The sequence below is a fragment of the Anas platyrhynchos genome, chromosome 20 (genome assembly GCF_047663525.1).
Source record: "Anas platyrhynchos isolate ZD024472 breed Pekin duck chromosome 20, IASCAAS_PekinDuck_T2T, whole genome shotgun sequence".
NCBI lineage: Eukaryota > Metazoa > Chordata > Aves > Anseriformes > Anatidae > Anas > Anas platyrhynchos.
Window position 1 is genome coordinate 8677940 of NC_092606.1, and position 18570 is coordinate 8696509.

The following is an 18570-nucleotide window of genomic DNA, read 5'->3' on the forward strand; positions in this document are numbered from 1 at the left end:
GGCTCTAGCAAAAGCCAGGGTAGGATGATAATGAAAAGAGAGGCAGGAGACAAAGCCTGAAGAGCCCCAGGGTGCCAGGTGGGATGCTGGACACCTGAGCTCCACGGAGAAAGGGCCCCGTCTATGAGAGACACCCTCCGGCTCCAAAGTGCTGATGCGTGGCTCCCATAGGAGCAAGTGTTTTAAGTGAGAGCTGGCTATTTGCTGTCTGTATGGTGTCTGCTGGTGGGGAGGTGACTGTTTTGGGCCTTTCCTTGCCTTCTCTTCTCCCTCTCCCCTCCTCTCCCTTGCTGTTGTTGGCAAAGCACCGTGCTGGGGCGAGCAGTGCTGCCCCTGGCAGGAGGGAGAGCAGCCTCTCCCCACCCAGGACCACAGAAAACACACCACTGCCTGTGGTGCTGCCACTGCTCCAGCACTGGGTCTGGCTCAGGAGAGCCACTGTCTTCCCCCAAAACACCTGAAATCTTGTAATTCCCAATATGGATTCCACAGGTGGGAGGAACGGGGAGATTCAGGTAAAGCTTTGAGCCCTCGTGGCTCATGTATCCCAGAGACTTGCTTTATGCGTCTGTATGCCAGGAGCTCGCTCGAACATGGTGCTTGTCTGAAGGATTTATACCCCTGCCTGAGGCCCCACAAGGCTCTCCAGGGCATCCTACAGGTTTGGGACACACGAGCGTGGGTGGGGAGACCACATCAGGTGATGAAGGGACCGTCTGTCCAAAGAGGAAGAGGCCTGCCCATCTGTTTGTGGGGGGAGTCCCAGATGGTGCGGCACAGCACCTGAGCGTTCTTACTCCGATCTTGTGATGAAACTTAAGCACAGAAGTCCACACACAAAATTATTAGTGGGTGTCTGTTCACACTTGCTGCAGGAAAAATCCCTTGTAACAGAAGATGCAAAAGATCTCGGAGTGACTGTCATCGGTAGAAAAGAATATCACAAGTAAAGTTAGGTGAGACAGAAAGAGGCGTCTGACCGTTACATAAACCACAGATGACACTCAGGGGACAGGCAGCTAACAGCTCCTGGAAAGTGGAAAGGGGACTGAGGGAAAGATAAATTATCTGTGAGCTGCTGCAAGAAGCCAAAATAATTCCCGTTAAGTACGTTGAAGAAGGGACTGCTTCGTCTGTGAGGTGCTTGAGTCCTTGGCCAGGAGCACAATACCTGGATTCATTGGAGACCCTTCAGAGCTCAGACAGTGGAAATAAAACTGGGCTGTGATTTTCTGCAGGGCTTTTAACAAAACTGAGAAAAATAAAAAATAAAATAAAAAAACATGAGAAATAACAAGAAAAGCATTCAATTTTTCAGTGGGAAGATGGAACAGGAGCCGCTAACTCTGATGATGTGTGAACAAAGGTCAGCTGGGAAAGGAAGAAAATAATCTTAAAACAACCATACAGCTATTTTTTCTGGGTTTGGAAAAAAACTCCAGCAAACATCCACCGCATGAAGTAGGACTATAAGAGAGGACTCTCCTCTGCTTCTCTTTCATTGTTTTTCCCTGTACGTTCAATACTGCGGTGGGAGATGCTGTGTGGCTCTTTGCTTCTCCAGAAGATAATGAAAAAAGACACAGGAACCGAGTTTGCAGAACACATTTCCTTAGCCAGACCCAGCGGAGGATCGGCATCTCTCCGTGTGCTCCTTTAGGGCAGTACAGAAGCAGGAGGAAGCAAAGCTGGCTTTGACCTGCACCTCCTTGTTCAATTAAACTCGGCAGGTTGAACCTTCACTCACTGCAAAATGCTTGATGCCCTTAATGTCAAGGAAATATCAATCATACCACAAAGGTTTTGGCTTGAGTTTCTCCAGGACAGATGTGCAAATAGTTTTGATTTGTAGGCAAACATCCTGGTTTGCTACCAGTGGAGAAGTCCTACCCCTCTCTGCCACCTAGAAAAGATCCCTAAACCAGGGCAACTGGTGCAGAACGTCCACTCGCCAGCCAGAGGGCAGATCAAAGCCTCCACGAAAGGCAAAGTAAAGCTCCAGACTACCCCCCAGACACTGCTTCAGCCTCATCGGATACAAAATACTGGTGAAGAAGAGCAAGACACCTACCAGCATGAGGCAATGAGAGCAGAGCACCTGGAAAAGCTAAAAGGGACCCTTCTCACTTGCTCTCTCTAGACATACCCTAGAGGGAGCTGGAAACCGTAGCTCTCTCCAGCCCAACCCTACATATCACACCAGAGACCTGGAGGTTCCCATCTCAGCAGCGTCTCCCAAAAAGATCTCTTCTCAAGCTCAGCTCCTGGTTTCCAGAGCACACTTCTACTGCTACAGCAATGCAGAAACCTGAATATTAACAGCCAGGTCAAATAAAAAAAATACGCAACAAAAAACACCTTAAGATGCACAGCAGGAAAAAGATCAGGTCAAGGGGAACAACTTCTTTTTTTTATAAAGCACTCTAAACTGTTGACAACAAATACTGAATGACCTTAAATAAAGAAAGAGAGGATGCAGAGAAAGGATTCAGGATGCTTTTAGACCTTGAGAAATGCCACTAGAAGTCAAGGTGTTTGCGTAGCAAAAAAATAGTGTCAAGTTAGGGAAAATGCCAGAATCTAGGTGAGGTTCTTGGCTAACCAAACCAGCCTAGAGCCAGAAAGTGCACAGCCCAGCCACTGCTTCTGCAGCAAAGTCAAGCAAAGGAGGGCTTGAAATGCACCAGCATCCAGCATGTTTTGGTGAAAGGTTTTGACAGCTGGAATAGCACCAACTGGATGAAAAGGCTTTTAAAACTGTAAGAAAAAACAAAAAACCAACCAAACAAACAAACAAGTAGCAAGAAAAAGGATAAAATACTGATTTGAGGAAGGGAGATCTGCAAGACCTTAATGCATGGCCAAAATAGCACCTTGCCAGCTGCTCAGAGGCAGGGAGCTGCTGGGCTTGGAGGCAGCAGGGAGAGACACTTTTAAAAGGCGGAGCTGCTGCAGTGTCATCACAATTGTATGGCACAAGTTTTAAGTGAAAAATCTATTTTCAGCAGCAGGGTTTAGCTCTCCAGATATCACTTGACAATTAGAAGCACTCTGCACCCTGTGCCCTGCACAGAAAGCATGCTCCTGTGGCCACAACAACAGGTAGGAATGTGAGGCAAAGCTAACAGTATTGATTTTAAAATGGTGTTTTATTAGCTTATCTTATCAGCACAGTTAATATTCAAGAAAATAAGACAAACATATATAACACTCTGACCTTTGCTATCTAGAATAATATTTACCTTTTACTCTTTACACATATGACCTACGGGCTGCAAATGGTTCATGCCAGCTGTGAAAAACCAAAGTAATTAGCTGAAGAAAAAACAGTGCAAAAAAAAACCATTGAACTCCTTGGAGCCCTTCTACGGGTCAAAAGCAGGGACTGGACAGTGAATTTACAGTGATAAAAGGAGAAGTATAATGCAATAAAGGGCATATTTAAGAAAACAAAAAGCACAAAACAGCAGTTTTGTGAGTTTTGTTAGTGTAAAGGCTACTGACTTCCTCCATAAAGACTTGAGGAACAGGCTCCATGTCAAATGCCATCCCACTCACAGCCACAGGTGTAGCAATCTTCCCTTTTCAGGGAAATTCCTCGTTTTTGAGGGTTCCCTATGAAGCTGAAGGAAGGAGCAGAGGTAGGCCCAATGCCTAAAAGGTAAAATGTCTGCTGATATAAAAGAGAAGAGAGCCTCACATGAACGACAAGACAATGCCTGCGCTGCAACTGCTACAAATGCTCCCAAAAACATGGCCTCAAAATCACCTGCCTTTGCCCTGCTGCCACTTATTACTCCTTACGGAAGGTCTACACCAGGAGGAGGACAGAGCAGGAAGAGCAGAGCTAGTCCTGACTCACAGATGGATCTCAAACCACAGAGGTTAGGGCCATGCAGGCAGCAGGAGATGAAGGCAGCAGGGTGCTGTTGGTGCAAGACGGTTCCCCCACAAATGTACCACGCTCTGGAGAGCCTGCCACCTCTGACCACAACTGTAGGAAAATGGAGAGGGTTGGTGGCTGTTTCTAACGAAGGACAGTGATGCACTGGAAGAGACTGGGAAGGTCAGGAAGTCTCCATGATTCTCCAAGAATGACAATCCCTCATAAGGTTTTACCTCAGGGTAGGACTGAACTTGGTTCAGGAGCCTGTGACACAGGGCCACTGCATCACAGCAAAGGCACCTCCACGAGTTCTCTAGGTGGGAAATGTTATTCTCATCATAGTTTTTCTCCCAGGAAAAAGGACCAAAAGACCTCCCGTGCCCCAAAGAAGCTGCCTTAAGACTCACCAACGCGTGATCAAACTTAAAAGTACTGATGTAGTAGGCTGGGATGTCAGCTGCGGCCAAAGGCTCAGAAATCTGAGCGACAATTCCACATTCATCTGTAGGGAAGATTAAAAAAAAAAAAGAATGAGTGTCCATTTCAGAGATACAAATTTAACATCTCAACTGGATTCTAAGCTAACATACTAAAATATTGCATACTTAGGGGACCGGAAAGCTCTATCAATTAAATATGCTGGGCCATTTCTACATATTTTGCCTCTGAGATGCATTAAAAGAAGGTGCATGAAAATTTCCTTCTTGCATCATTTTTTGTGTCTGGTGTAGAAGAAAGTATTAAATAGTACCAAAAAAAGAAAAAGAAAAAGAAATAAATTTTCAGAAATTTTCTTGAAGCCTGTATTTTGGAATTGTTACAGAAACCACGGGATGGAGCCCCAGTGTTTCCTGACTATCACACCTTTATTGCAGAACTAAGATTGGACTTCTTTATAATTGTAGGAGACGTGAAAATAACAGGAATACTTCTGCAGATGTGATGTATTTGCTCTGTGCTACTTAGGTCCAATACTCTTGAGTAGAGAAAACGTTTGAAGCACTGGAAGTGAAATAGGTCTGTGAATAGGACCCTTGCTTGGACTGCTATAACTCAATGCTCAATCTCCTAAGGCCCCAGAGTTGTCCAAGGACTGCACTGGATTACAACAGTGCTTTCTGACTGCTGCTTTCAGTAATCTACAATGCATTCCCTTGCCACCTTTTAGTTCATTTTTAATTTCTCAACAGAGACCTAGCTGCATGTACCTCCAAAGTCCAACAGATGAATGTAATTTAGATCGAGCTGTCAAGCACGTAGCACTTCAGGAGTATACCTGGAAGTCTAACTTATCAGGTAGGAGTCAGACTCTACCTATTTGAAAACCTCAGCTTGCAAAGTCAGGTTAAGCTGCTGGCTCTCAAAAAGCCTCAGTCGCAGATGGATTTTTCCATCACCTTTGAAGGCCCCGAGGCAAGTGACTACCTGTGCACCAACTGATCCCCCAAATGTTTACCTACCGAAGCCAAGAGGCTGCCCACCAATCCGCACCATCTTCCAGAGTTCGCCAGATGCACTTGTAAACAACAAATTATTAGGAAATCTGCAAAAGAAAAGGAACACCAAATGCAGCAATTAAAACACAGCGGTGTGTCAGATTCTGCCTGTGGGGATGCTGCTGTTCCTGTATCCCTGCCCTGCTTGAAGCCAGCAATAGCAGCAGCAGCAGCTCGGTGAAACTGAGAAAAGTCAGGGCAAGCGGTACAGGTGCACCTGCCTGCCCCTCCAGATGTCCTACACTAAATAAGCTTCTGATGCTGGAAGCGTGCACAGGCACTCAGTGAGGCACAGGAAAGAATTCCTAAACAACAGGACGTGCCCCAGCTTTAAAAACCTTAAGACTTTTAATCTGAATGCTTGACCTGAGCTGCATTTCAAAGCACCTAGGGGTGGCTGATGCTTCCAGACACACTCTCTTTGGTATGTGACAGCACCCACTGTTTTTGTGTCTGAGCATCATCAGTGCTTTTTTCTGTACCATCCCTGGGAGGCCCCTGGGATCCCCGCAGAGATCCCAGTTCTGTAGTGAGGGAAGAAGGCTGGTTGTTGGCTACGTGACTTGCCCGAGGTCAAGCAGGCGGTGACAGAGAAGGAACTGGCCACCCCGGTTCCCCAAGCACCAGGCTGCTGCTCCAAGCCTCAGGCCTCTCTTGAAGGCAGACAGAGGTTCACCCCAATTAAGGCTGAAGAAACTTTCAAGAGGGCAATTAATAGTTTGCACACCAAGTCCCTAGGGCAGTCAAGAATCAAACCAAGCACTGCCCTGTGTGTCAAAAGCAAACCTATGCATTGCATCTCAGTGCAGCACGCTGTCTAGCCTCTAGACTTCAGAGACTCCTGTGACGTGGAGCTGCAGAAGTACACACACACAAACAGGCTGATATTCGTTCCCTAGCTGACTTTTTGCCTTGCCAGACAAACGAGCCATGGGCTCCTGCTGCACAGGGATGACTCAGTACATTATCATCACAACGAGACTGCACCAAGCCCAGCCATGTGTGAAAGTGAAGTGGGAGGACAGTGTCACCAAAGTAGCCACCCCACTCTCGGTTTTTGGCAGTAAACCTTCAACCACATACACCAGATTTTTTTGGTTTTTGCTCTCAAAATTACAAGTAATGAACAATGGAATAAAATTTGCAAAACCACTTTGCTCCAATGTCCCTCTTGCAAAGTGAGACAGCTCTTGGGATCCTACATTACTCTGGATTATTACTTCACCAAGGGCTTGGACAGACAAGCCCAGAATTCTGGACTTGGATCAACATGCCAGACTTCTTTCAGTAAAGTGACAGGATGCACAGGAATGTGACAGCCACACAATGAGGCTCCCCACAATTAACATATAGGAGCTCAAATGACTTCCCACTCCTTTGAAAACATCACAGGTGTTTTTTGGGAGCTGAGAAGACCCTACGACCAAAGCTCACCTCTGCTGTGTCTGGACATCCATGACCAAGGAGATGTAACCCTCAATGAGAGAAAAGGAGAAAAAGCGAATGTGTCCCGAGTCTTCGTTGCCGACCACCGAGTCTTTTACTCTGAAGGAACAGAAAAGATCAACATTAGCTGTGGCTAGAAGATCAAAGGAAGGCTTTTAAAGCAGATACAGCCTGTGAAACCAGAGATGTTCATACACTGACTTAGGGAAGTGACAGTGAGTACCATCACATCACACTGCTTTTCATTTTCTTGATTTTGCAGGGGAAGAATTCCCAGTTCTCACAACTGACCAAACTCTCCCACCCCTGCCCCAGGTCCCTCCTGCAGGAGAGCAGTGGGCCAGGAGCTGCAGGCACCAGAAGGGTGCAGCATCACCAGCCATATACCCTTTGGATTTGCAGCATATGGATTCCATTGCTACTTTTAGATTAAGTCTGAAAAGGCTCACCTCTGCAAAGCCAAAAAAAAAAGAAGAATAAAAAAGCCGAAGTCTTTGGGCACCCTCAATCTCCTGCTTGCCTTCCACCTGTCAGGACAACCCTCCCAAGCCTGTAAAAGCTCCCTCCTCTCCCTTCCTAAATGCAAGACACCAAAACAGTGTAAGCAGATCTCAGAGCATCTGAGAGGAGCAATGCAAATTTGTGTCTCCGCACACCAGCCATACCTCCCCGGGGAGCCTGTCTCCCTGCCACGACCTACCCATTGGAGTAAAACATGACATCCATTAGGAGTGTAGCAACAGTGGGAAGGGTATCTGGATCCAGGCTGGTGACGCAGAACATATTACTCGGACTGGAAAGGGGATGAATGACAGGCCTCTGAACTGGAAGAGACACACAGACACACACAGCTATGAAGCCACACCTGCAGCAGGTTCACATCCCACCAGACATTATCCATGCACACGCAGAGAAAACTGGCAGTGTTTTTAAGGTAAAAGCAGAAACTTTCTCATTACTGAAGCCCCATGGGCTCTCAGACACGGACCAAGAAGCCTGAGGACAACCTCCTCTTGCAGCATCCTCCCCAAGGTGTGGGCTGAGGGCATCCCAAGTACCCTGCCCTGCATGGAGCACAGGTCAGCTCTCCGCTCAGAGGGGCTTTCAGGCCACTGGGTGCACCCACAGGAAACCAGGGGCAGCTAAAGGTGGCAAGACAAACTGTAAAGCAGAAAAAAAATCAGGCTTCCACCATTTGAAAGGACTATGGAAGGCATTTCTCTGGCTGTGGTTGCTGGCAGTACGCCCTCTTTTCCCTCCTTTCCCAAGGCCCATTTTGCTCTAACACTGACAAAAATTAAAAACCAGCTGACACGCAGCAGCTTTCCAATCACACTTGCAGCCGGTGGCTATGGAGCAGCCACTATTTATGCACTGAACTGTTAAACAGCAAAGCAGCAAATTGCATACCTGTGCTGTTCACTGTGCCTCTCCTTCATGCTTTTGTGTAAGGCTCATTTTCTTAAGAAGATGATCTACAGCTATCGAGTGATGAGGCTGAGTGGCACTTCAAAACAAATGATCCCTGCTTTGTTTGCTTGTGGGCACAAAACTGCACATAGGTGTGTAGGTAGACGTGTATTTAACGAGTTCCTTTCCTGATTGTGCCCTTTGCTTGATGCTTGTTCCATTACAGTGGAAACATCCCAAGGTTTTGTACAGCCTAGGGCTCACTCTGGCCTTGATCCTGAGTGGTACTGAAGTGTGAAAGTTGAACAACAACGTTCTCTATGTACCAACTGCTGCAGTGCATAAACAAGCCTCTATATAAGCTGTTTTCCTTTGAAATGTTAAAATGTGAAGCATGGGCTACAGACAATGTCATTTTTGCAACTGAAATGAATTGTATTTTAACCTTCTGTCCTACAAAAGGCACATCTCCTCTAGAGACATTAAACTAGCATTAAAAGCCTCGAATTCAGCAAAGCTCATCAGCATTGCTCAGAAAGTTAAGCACCTACTCAAATCCTTGGTCAAACTGGGAGGGACTGAGGCATGTGTTAAGATGGTTTATTACCTTACAACAGGATAACCATCCACCAAAATGCTGAAGCCAGCTAGGAGGTAGACTCTTCACCCCCAGCAGGCTGAGCCCACGCTGGTCCTTACCCAGTTTTGGTTTGACAAATCCATTTGTTATCCCAAGGTCATCGGCAGCCACTGTCTCCCCGTTCACTACTCTGAGGATGGTGAACTCAGCAGCCAGCGTGTGCATCACGAAGGGCAGGTCTCGCTCACGTACCTGAAGGTGACAACAGGGTTAGCTTGTGATGGCATGCACCAGAAGTGAGAGCATGCTGCAGGTGAGGCTACGCACTCTCAGGGCACAGGAGAGTGAACACATCATTCTGGTTTGAGCCAGCAGGTAAATAAGGATAATTGCCACCTAGATCTGTGTCTAGGGAAGCATTTTTGGTGCTTTTACTGCAAATATCGGTAGGATTAAACACCATGGTGTTCAGGTCTGTGAAAAGCCTGTGTAATTCTACAAGCTTGAAGCAGCTTGCAGTGACTAAGAGGGAGATGTTTCACCTCTCTTCCAGCATCCCCTCAAGAATTTAGCACTGCTTGTTCTTCAGCCTTGTTCCCTAAGAAAATAGATCTTATGTGGTTGTGCCCTATGTGCATGCACACACACGCATGCATGTGAGGCAGTCTGCTCATCTCCAAAACAACTTTGGAGCCTCCTGTCCATCACCAGGCAACCTGACAGCAAACACTATGTTCCTATAATGCAGAAAACCAAAGTCAGAAGGAAGGTGGAAAATGCTGCCAGTGCCAGTAAGGGAGAGACTGTAGTGTGGGCTCAGCACTCTCATGAGACACCAGATAATCCATACCAAGAAATGCCTCACGGCATTCTGAGAATGGGAAAAGCTCCTGAGATGTCAGAGAGCCCAACAGCATGGCACAGAGCTCTGGGGAAAGCAGACTTTGGTGTTCCTGCTGCTCCTCAAACAACTTGTTGCCAATAAAACTCTGCCCAACTGAACTTTCATTTGGTGGCAGGTGCCTGCCCGGTTTTCTCATGTCCTCTTACCAGGATGAAGTCCGTCTGATAGGTGGAGAGCATGAACACTGAGATGTTTTGGTCAGCTAGTGGTGCTATTACTGACTTGGCAATTTTGGTCACACCAATGGGCTGGGAGCCAGAGAAGCCACCTCCACCGGACACCACGTTGAGGGCAAGCCATGTCGCATCGGCCACGCTCAAGTGTTCTGAGGATGGGAGCTCTGCAAAGAGACAGAGGGGGAGGACAAAGGTTTGGTTTAGCAGCAGAGAGAGCCACGTCCACCACCTGATTTGTATGTGGTTAGCACAGACCTCAGTGCAAGGAATGAGATGAGCCCACTTATCCAGCAAGCGTCCTGGGCATCCCACACTGCTTCACAGCCTGGTGCTTCTTAGATAAGCCAACCACACCAGCATTCACGCAGATTTCCAGGGATGACAGAGGGCATTACATGAGCCTCAGCTGTTTGCCTGGATGCTGGTGACCCACACTGTACACTGCTGACATCCACGCATGGAAACAGCCTGAGGTCTTTGATTTCAGTCTTCTCTACCACCCTATTTCTCCAACTGCGTTACTCAAGCTTTTCTCCCCCCCGCTTTTTTTTTTCTTTTCTTTTTTTTTACTTTTCCTGCTCTAAACCTTTTTTGTTTTCTCCTGGACTTGATACGGAGGTTGACGGAGGAGCCTGGGTGCCAGTGCAAGGCTTGGGAGTTGCAGAGCAGGACCCCTGTGCATCTGCAGTCTGCTGCCTCCACCTCTAACACAGAAGCCAGGAACCCCACAGCTCTGTAAGGGATGGATGGTGTAACACATGCACAAGAAATTACAAGGTGATCACACATTGAGGTAAAGGAAATTGTTTTAAGAATAACCCCAGTTCCGTTCCATTTGCTTCTAGTCTATTGTCATTAAGGTGCTCAAAATCTGTACTTAAACCACTTAATACAAATTTCTACCTGTTTTACAGAAACCTGAATGTATTAACTGCCTGTAAAACCAGACACAAACTCTGAAATGAAGGTATAACCTTCTCTAAGATTGTCTGGACTTTGGATTTTGGTTTGGCAAATTGCAGAAATAAACAGTTCAGAGCCAGAGCCAGACTCACAAATGCATAATCCCTATTAAATCTCCTTGGCTTAAGGAACTTGACCTCAGATGCAGATTCATCCAGCAAAGACTCAACGGAGGTCCCAGTGGAAAGCTACACACTTTGCTAGAGGTTAGAGCAGCCCAGCAGTCTGAAAACATAAATTGTCATACTGCTCTCTTGCACTCAAACCCCGACACCACAGGCACGCTGCCCCATGTCCGTACCCATGTCTCCTACTCCATCCACCCACTCCTGGCTCCTCCATGCTGTATCCTTTCCTTCTCCTTCAGTGAGGCCTCTGGGAGCTGTTTCTGTACAGCTCCACACACCATGTAATAAATTCATAACCTCACACCCCCGGAATCCCCAGGCACCACTGCTCTGAGATGAGGATAGTGCTGAAAACCCAAAAAGAACTGAATAACAAATACTGTTCGTTTTGCTCTCCTCAATAACCTCAATTGTGTGTGGCATGAAAATAACCCTGAGCAAACACACTGCAAACAGTGGGGACACTGAGGGTTCTGCTTTTGCATTTTGATGTTTAGCTTCATAGGCCAATGTTTCTTTTTTACTGAATAATCAGAGCTTGCACGGAATAAAAACTGGGCACCAGGGAGATTGGATAAGTTTGTGCATTAATCAACAGCACGTTACCTTGGAGAGACCACTGCAAGTTGCTTGCAGAAAATTATGGCCGCAAAATACCATTTGGTGATCAGATCGCCCTTCACATCAGGAAGGTACCCCCAAAACAAAGCTTACCACATCAACTGACATGGAGAAGCTAGGACTCAAAACAACTGCTGCTGATCTAATAAGCAGCTGACGCCTTTTTTCCTTTATTCCCATCTCTGCTCCTTGCCTGAGACACAAATAAAAAGGAGAGAAAAAAAAAAAAAAAAGATGTGTTCCTTCTTTGGACATGTATTTGCTCCCTGGCAGCAGGGAGCAGGCAAGCACAGGAAAGGCACCTGCACGTCATCAGTATTTACACTTGCATTTCCCACATCCCAAAGCCATTAAAGCAGGCAGGCATCTAAACCACCACAGGGCCAAGTGGCACCTCTCCTCTCTGCAAAATCACCCCCAAAGCAGCGGGCAGGGTGGCTGCCCCATCCCTGCACTCCCTGGCCTGTCCCACCCGCAGCCGGCACATCCCCAGCACACCCCATTCTCCGAGCAATTCGCCACCAGCAGCAAGGAGAGATCACAGCTCATTTCCCAGGACAATATTCCTGCTGTGCATGGGTGACGTGATCACAGCCTGTTAAATACCAGTAAGCTATTTTGGGTAGGGGATGCAATGGCAGATGCAGCATTGCTCAGTGGATGGAGGCATTACTGTGATTCCCTCCAGCAGCCGTGGTGCTGGAGGACTGCCCCGAGAAGACCTCGTCAACCTCTTCATTAAGGGGCAGGGAGGCCAATTTGCCAGTTGCATTTGTAATTGCTAGGCAGCGTTGATCATATTTGTTTTTATGGGTTTAACAGGCCCTAGGAAGTGTGACAGGGCCATTTTGTTTGTTTAAGTAACCTGCTTCTCATAATTCAATTAATCGTGCAAAAGCTATAGAGAAAGTGACTGAAAGCATCACCTCTGCGCGCTGTTCCCACTAGGCAGCTGGATGGAAAGGTACAGCCCAAACTTTATTGAAACAAACACAGATTAGCTGCTCACCAAATTCATCTAAATAGCACCAAATAAGCCACGTGGGAAGGTGCTTTGCCCAGGAAGCTGTTAAAGGCACCAAGCATAAGGAGAGCTGAAAACACCAGACGAACATTAACATAGACTCAGTGAGGCAGACAAAGGTAATAAATAAAGAGCAAAATGAGGAATTGTCCATGATTCAGCCCTAACACACCAAATCCACCATCTCCCCCATCTCCTGATGCCCCGTGGCTTTGGCACCGAGGCATCCCCCATGCAGGACCGGCGCACAGATCCCCCTGTAGGGCTCTCGAGATCCCCTCACTGCTGGCTCATCACTCCTGCTTCTGACCACAGGGCACACCTCACCTCGGGCTGAGAAGGACCTCTATGAGGTCTGGGTTGAGCTCTGTTCATTACGAGCAGGATTTTGGAGCCTGATTTAGAGCGAAGCCGTTTGGTTTTGGTGTTTTGGCTGTGTAACACTTCACAGGCCTGCCACCAGAAGGCCCACAGGAGCGGTTCTGCTCCTGCAGGCTGCGTCGCCGCCATTTGCTGCCTGTCACCACAACCACCGCTGGCAGGTCACACACTCCAGCTGCCATTTCATCCCCCTTAGCTGGCTTCTAACCCCACCAACCTACGCGAGCCGTGATCATCCAGAACCTCGCTGGCCCATTTGGCAGGCGCAGCTGAAGGAAAGCAGCCTCCATGGCACACGCCACCCTGAGCTGAGAGCTGGTGAGTGTCGTACCGGCCATAATTGGCTCCTGAGCACAAATAATCAATACCATTTCCAGTGAGGACAACAAACCTTGGCCGAGACCCAAGCAAGGATTGAGCAGCTGCCTCCAGAGCACTAGGAAATGCTGTAAGCACGGCGAGCCGGGCTCCCTGTGGCACTGTGAAAATACCTTTGGGAGGATGCTGGGCAGATGATGAGCTTCGACCTCATGGGGAAAGCAAGGAAGGAGTCTCCTGGTTTTCATCTGTGCAAATGTTTTGTGCTTTCCTGTCCCGTTTCCCCGGGGATCCCATGGCCTCATGCACCCTGTGGGGCAGGACGCAAAGAGCTGGGAGAGCCCTCCTGCTGGAAAATGGGCAAAATGCTCTGAGAGCACATCACCACCAGAACTCGTCTTCCTGCACCTCATTTAAATGGGTTCAATTTACTCAAAGGGCTTAAATTGAGGGGCCACAACAGTAACTGGAAAATGAATGGTTTAACAGTGGATACGCATCTCCCCATCTCCTGCAGAGTTTGTTCCAAGTTAACAGCAATCAGACATGCACTTGAGGGCACCTATTAGCTTTCAAATGAAACCATAGATATATGATGGATTTATTGTGGTGCTTGGAGGGAAATGAAGGTGCTAAGCTGGTTTGTTTCTTTGGTGTGATATGTTGGATCATTTCCTAAGCACCTACCTTCACTTGGTACACAAATTTTTGCATTACAGCAGAGTACTCTGGGTGAAACAATTGCTCATTCCATTCATCATTATAGGGCTTATGTTTTCAGACATGGCTAACTCTGAATGTTGAAAAATAATGAAATTAAAAATTACTGTGCTTTTTTTTTTAGCAGCCTTCTGGCTTTAGATCCCTTACACTGTGCTTATTTCACCTTTTATAGCCTCCCTCTGCAAAAATGACAGCTAGAGTCCTGCTTGCATTAAAAAGATAAGAGGAAAAAGCTCCTGCAATAGTAGGACTCCAATGGTCAGGCATTAAAAATAAAAGTGCTGCCAACTGCAAAATTCATGATAAATTGGGAGAGCTGTCACCCGTGCCTCTATGTGGCAGCACAGTTTATGTACATATATTTTTAATATGATTTTTATGTTTATTAAAAGGTTCTCTTCCCGCTGCCCAGTGGAAGCTGTCCGCTGCTCCGCAGTTTTAAAATCCTATCTTATAATGAAGTGAGGGATTATCTCGGATCGTAAAGCCTGATCCAAAGCCCGGGCATCTCTCTGACTTCTCGATCGGCTTTGTCACGCAGTCACCGAGGAGGGGATGAGATGCCACCGGGCGCTGCAGCTGGGTGCTGCCGAGATGAGCGCACAGTAGCCAGAGCATCAACGAGCCCATGGGGAGCCAGGATGCCCAGGGTGGGCTTCCAGCACCCACTGGCCTGGTTCCCCTGATACCTAACACAGTGCATGTGTTTGAACTGGATGTCCCTGCTCAGAAAACCTCTCAGAGGCTTCTTGGAAACTGGAAAATGGCCACATGAGCTCTTGGGGAGAGTGGGAAGAGGATAAGCACCTGAGACTCACATTTTTGGAGAGATTATGCGAAGTAACACTCCTTTAACACTAGGAAATGGAGCACTTTGTTTCTCTCACTTCCAGAAAGCAATGCAAATGGGTTGAAATTGGGGTAGAGATTTCATTTTATCAGTTTCTGTGGTGTGCTAAAATCCAGAAACAGCTCTGGAGCCAGTGCAATGACCAGCTCCTTGTGTCCCAGTCCTCACCACCCCAGAATCACCTGGGTTACTCCTGCATTTCCTCACTTTGCTCTGCCACAAGCCGAAGTGATCCACTGCTGAGCTTCCCTCACAGGGACCCCACCAGGGTGAAGAAGTGTCTACGGGATGTTACAGCGCCAATCATAACCTGTCAGAGGATGCAAATATCCTTTCTTTTGCATCTGGGCACATGCACCGCCAACTTTACACTTAATAACTGGGAGCAGAGGCAGTGTCGTTGCCACACCAACTCTCAATAAGCCCCGCAGGCGTTTGCAGCATGGTGCGAGATGGCCGCCGGGCAGAAAGTCCTCTGAGTCGGTTTGATTCGAGTGCCACGGAGTGCTCTCACACCGAGGGACTTAGCAGAGCACAATAGCCGGGAGAGATGAAAGCGCATCGCCTGGCTTTGTGCTGGGAAACAAGGTGATTAGGTCCAAAAAGTCAATGCTTCTGTGCAGGGGAGAAGGATGAAAATCCCACAGCTCTGATTCAGCTGAAGTCATTCAATGAACCTGAGCTCGTCCTGGGAAGAGGTCAGCATGCTTGCAACCACGCGGCTTTTGCAATTTTTTTTCTCCTTTTATGTTAGTGGTTTGGTCAAGTGCCACCCCCTTCAGAGGACGATGCTGGAGGTGATGGGTGCCAGAAGCAGGCAGAGGAGAAAGTCCTGCCAGCACGAGTCACATCACAGGCAATGTGATGCCTCCAGACCTACGTGTGCTCTGGGTCAGCCCTGGAGGCACAAGCTGGCAGCAATATGTCTGATCCTGCAGGACATCAGGGATCTTTTAAGTGCTGGTTGCTCCAAGCATTCATTAGATGCCACATGCTACCAGGAAATGGGATGGCAGAGTTCTCCAGGACCACAGTGGACCAGAAAACTTCAACTTTTGTCTCTTTTATTACTCTTCTTTGCCCCATATTTTCTCCTGATGGGATGCCCAGGCACCTCTGCAGGGCTGCATCGACAGCCGGGGATCCTCGCCATCCCCAACCGCCTGCTTCTGTGTTTTTGACATTTTTATCTAACAGAACATGCAGAACTGAGTTTCTTATTCCAAACTCCCTCAATAGGGAAGCTGTGAAACCCGTCATCTCATTTTCCTATTTAGGTATTATCCCACTCACAAAACTGTCAAAAGAACATTGTTAGGTTCATAAACTCAAACACTCTGCAGTGAGGAAATGACAGCTTGACATTTTATATATTTAACCTCAGTGCTTCTGTGCCTCAGTTTCCTACCTATAAAGTGGTTACAAAAAATAACATTTCCTCTAAGCCTTGCTCCCAAGAAACAGCTGACCTGTTTAGCTGGGGTTTATACACATCTCACAATCAAAGCAGTTCACAGTTAATGCAAAAATCAGCACTATGGAGAAAAACAGCACGGAAAATTTCTGCCCAGAAAAGGAATTTGGCAAAGATTGAAGTGTCTGAAAACAGAATAAGAATGGGAAGAACAGGGAAGCATTGCTCTGGCCTCTGAGGATTTTTCCAGGGTAATGTGCTTTCTCACTGCTGTGGGAGGAAGCTGTTGATGCTAGGGCTATTCTGGGGATATTAAGGTAGGTTTGAAAGGCAAAGGTCTCTCACTTTCCACTAACAAGACCATGAAAGGCAGACAAAAGGAAAGGAGAAAAGAAGACAAAGAAGGGAAAACAAGCACCCAGAGCCTGCCTAAGTCTCCATTCCTGAGCCCTGGGCAGCTGGAGCTTGAACAGCACCCAGCCTGGCCCAGCTCTCCCCAGGTCTGCACCTCCTGTGAACACTCCCAAAGCACGTCAAGCCATGCAGCCATTGCCCATGTGAGATTTATCTTCTCCTGGTCCCTGCCTGCCGTTATGGGTTTTCCTTCAATTCAGATTAACTCAATATAAAAGGCCATTCATGGCTTTACACCAGAATGGACAAATGTACCCCGTGGAATTTTCTCGTGTTTTCCTGGCAGTTCCATCAAACTCTACCCAGCGTAATGAGCAGTTTGAATTTCTCATTACTTGTGCGAACAGGACAAATGACACACACAGGGGATTGCACACAGTGACCCCAGGTCCCATGTCCATCTGACAAAGTACTGTTATTACTCAAAAGCAAGGCAGTTATCCGCGCCCTTCACTGGAGAGGAATCACAAACATGCTCATCCCCCCTTCACTTTCTAAAAATCGGGAGACTCGGCTCCCTGCCTCCCAGATCACCTTGCTCACCCAGGGCAATCCTTCAGGCGCAGAGAGGAGTAGCTCCTAGCCAGAGGCAGCAGCTGAGTTAATACAGAATATTTTTCAGCAGCAACTGGAAAGAGACTGTGTCAGCTCAGCAGTAAGCACCAAAGCTTCATTGTCCCCATAAACAATTTGCAGGGGCATGCGAGTATTCTGCATTTTCAAACAGGGATGTTTTTCTGTAAAGCATCTCTGGCTGCAGCCACGAAGTGGTGGTCACTGGCTCTGTGTCCAGGTGGAGGCTGGTGAAGAGCGGTGTCCCGCAGGGACTGTCCTGGGACCGGTGCTGTTTCATATCTCTCACTGACGTAGGCAAGGGATCAAGTACACCCGCAGCAAGTTCGCAGATGACACCAAGCCGAGTGGTGCAGTTGGTACACCAGAAGGAAGGGAAGCCATCCACAGGGACAGGACGAGCTTGAGAAGTGGGCCCATGTGAACCTAACGAGGTTCAACGAGTGTAAGGGGCTGCACCTGGGTTGGGGCAACCCAGACATGAGCACAGACTGGGAGAAGAGCTCACTGAGAGCAGCCCTGCAGAGGGGGATTTGGGGGTTCTGCTGGACAAAAGGATCACCATGAGCTGGCAGTGCGTGCTTGCAGCCCAGAAGGGCGGCTGCATCAACAGAGGAGGGGAGGGAAGGGATTGTGCCCCTCTGCTCTGCCCTTGTATCAGAGAGCTGGAGCACCTCTCCTATGAAGACAGGCTGGGAGAGCTGGGGGTGTTCAGTAATGGAGCTTATAAAAAAGATGGAGAGCAACTTTTCACATGGACGGATGGTAAAAGGACAAGGGGGAATGGCTGTAAACTAAAAGAGGGGAGATTTAGATTAGAGCTTGGGAGGAAATCCTTCACTTAGAGGGTGGTGAGGCACTGGCACAGGCTGCCCAGTGAGGCTGTGGGTGCCCCATCCCTGGAGGTGTTCAAGGCCAGGCTGGACAAGGCCCTGGGCAGCCTGGCATGGTGGGTGGCATCCCTGCCCTTGGCAGGGGGTTGGGAATGGATGACCTTTAGGCCCCTTCCAACCCAAGCCGTTCTGTGGTTCTACGATCTCTATGACCTAACAACCTAACCAGCCCCATCCACTGCCACGTGAAACACAACCGCTGCTGCGGGCGCTACAGCTGAGCAGCTCTCGAGCAAGACCTTTGTAAGAGTTTGTTGGGAAGGGAGGACGTTAACGCTGTGCAGCTTCTCACTGCTCCAGATCTGCCCACATATCCGCATGCAGTAAGTGGGAACGTTGTTCTGACAGCACTGGAGATGTCATGCTCAGA

The 18570-nt window shown here is 47.9% G+C and overlaps 1 protein-coding gene across 1 annotated transcript in view; it reads right to left on the bottom strand.

Annotated features, from left to right (window-relative positions):
• Positions 1 to 18570, bottom strand: part of CASTOR2 (cytosolic arginine sensor for mTORC1 subunit 2) — a 120303-nt gene that overhangs the window by 545 nt on the left and 101188 nt on the right. Inside the window, exons 3-8 of the mRNA XM_027445997.3 lie at positions 9869 to 10062; positions 8938 to 9070; positions 7529 to 7652; positions 6817 to 6927; positions 5347 to 5429; positions 4294 to 4388 (exon numbers count right to left, since the gene is read on the bottom strand). Coding sequence (XP_027301798.1) covers positions 4294 to 4388; positions 5347 to 5429; positions 6817 to 6927; positions 7529 to 7652; positions 8938 to 9070; positions 9869 to 10062 — 740 coding nt within the window. The remainder of the gene's footprint in view (positions 1 to 4293; positions 4389 to 5346; positions 5430 to 6816; positions 6928 to 7528; positions 7653 to 8937; positions 9071 to 9868; positions 10063 to 18570) is intronic.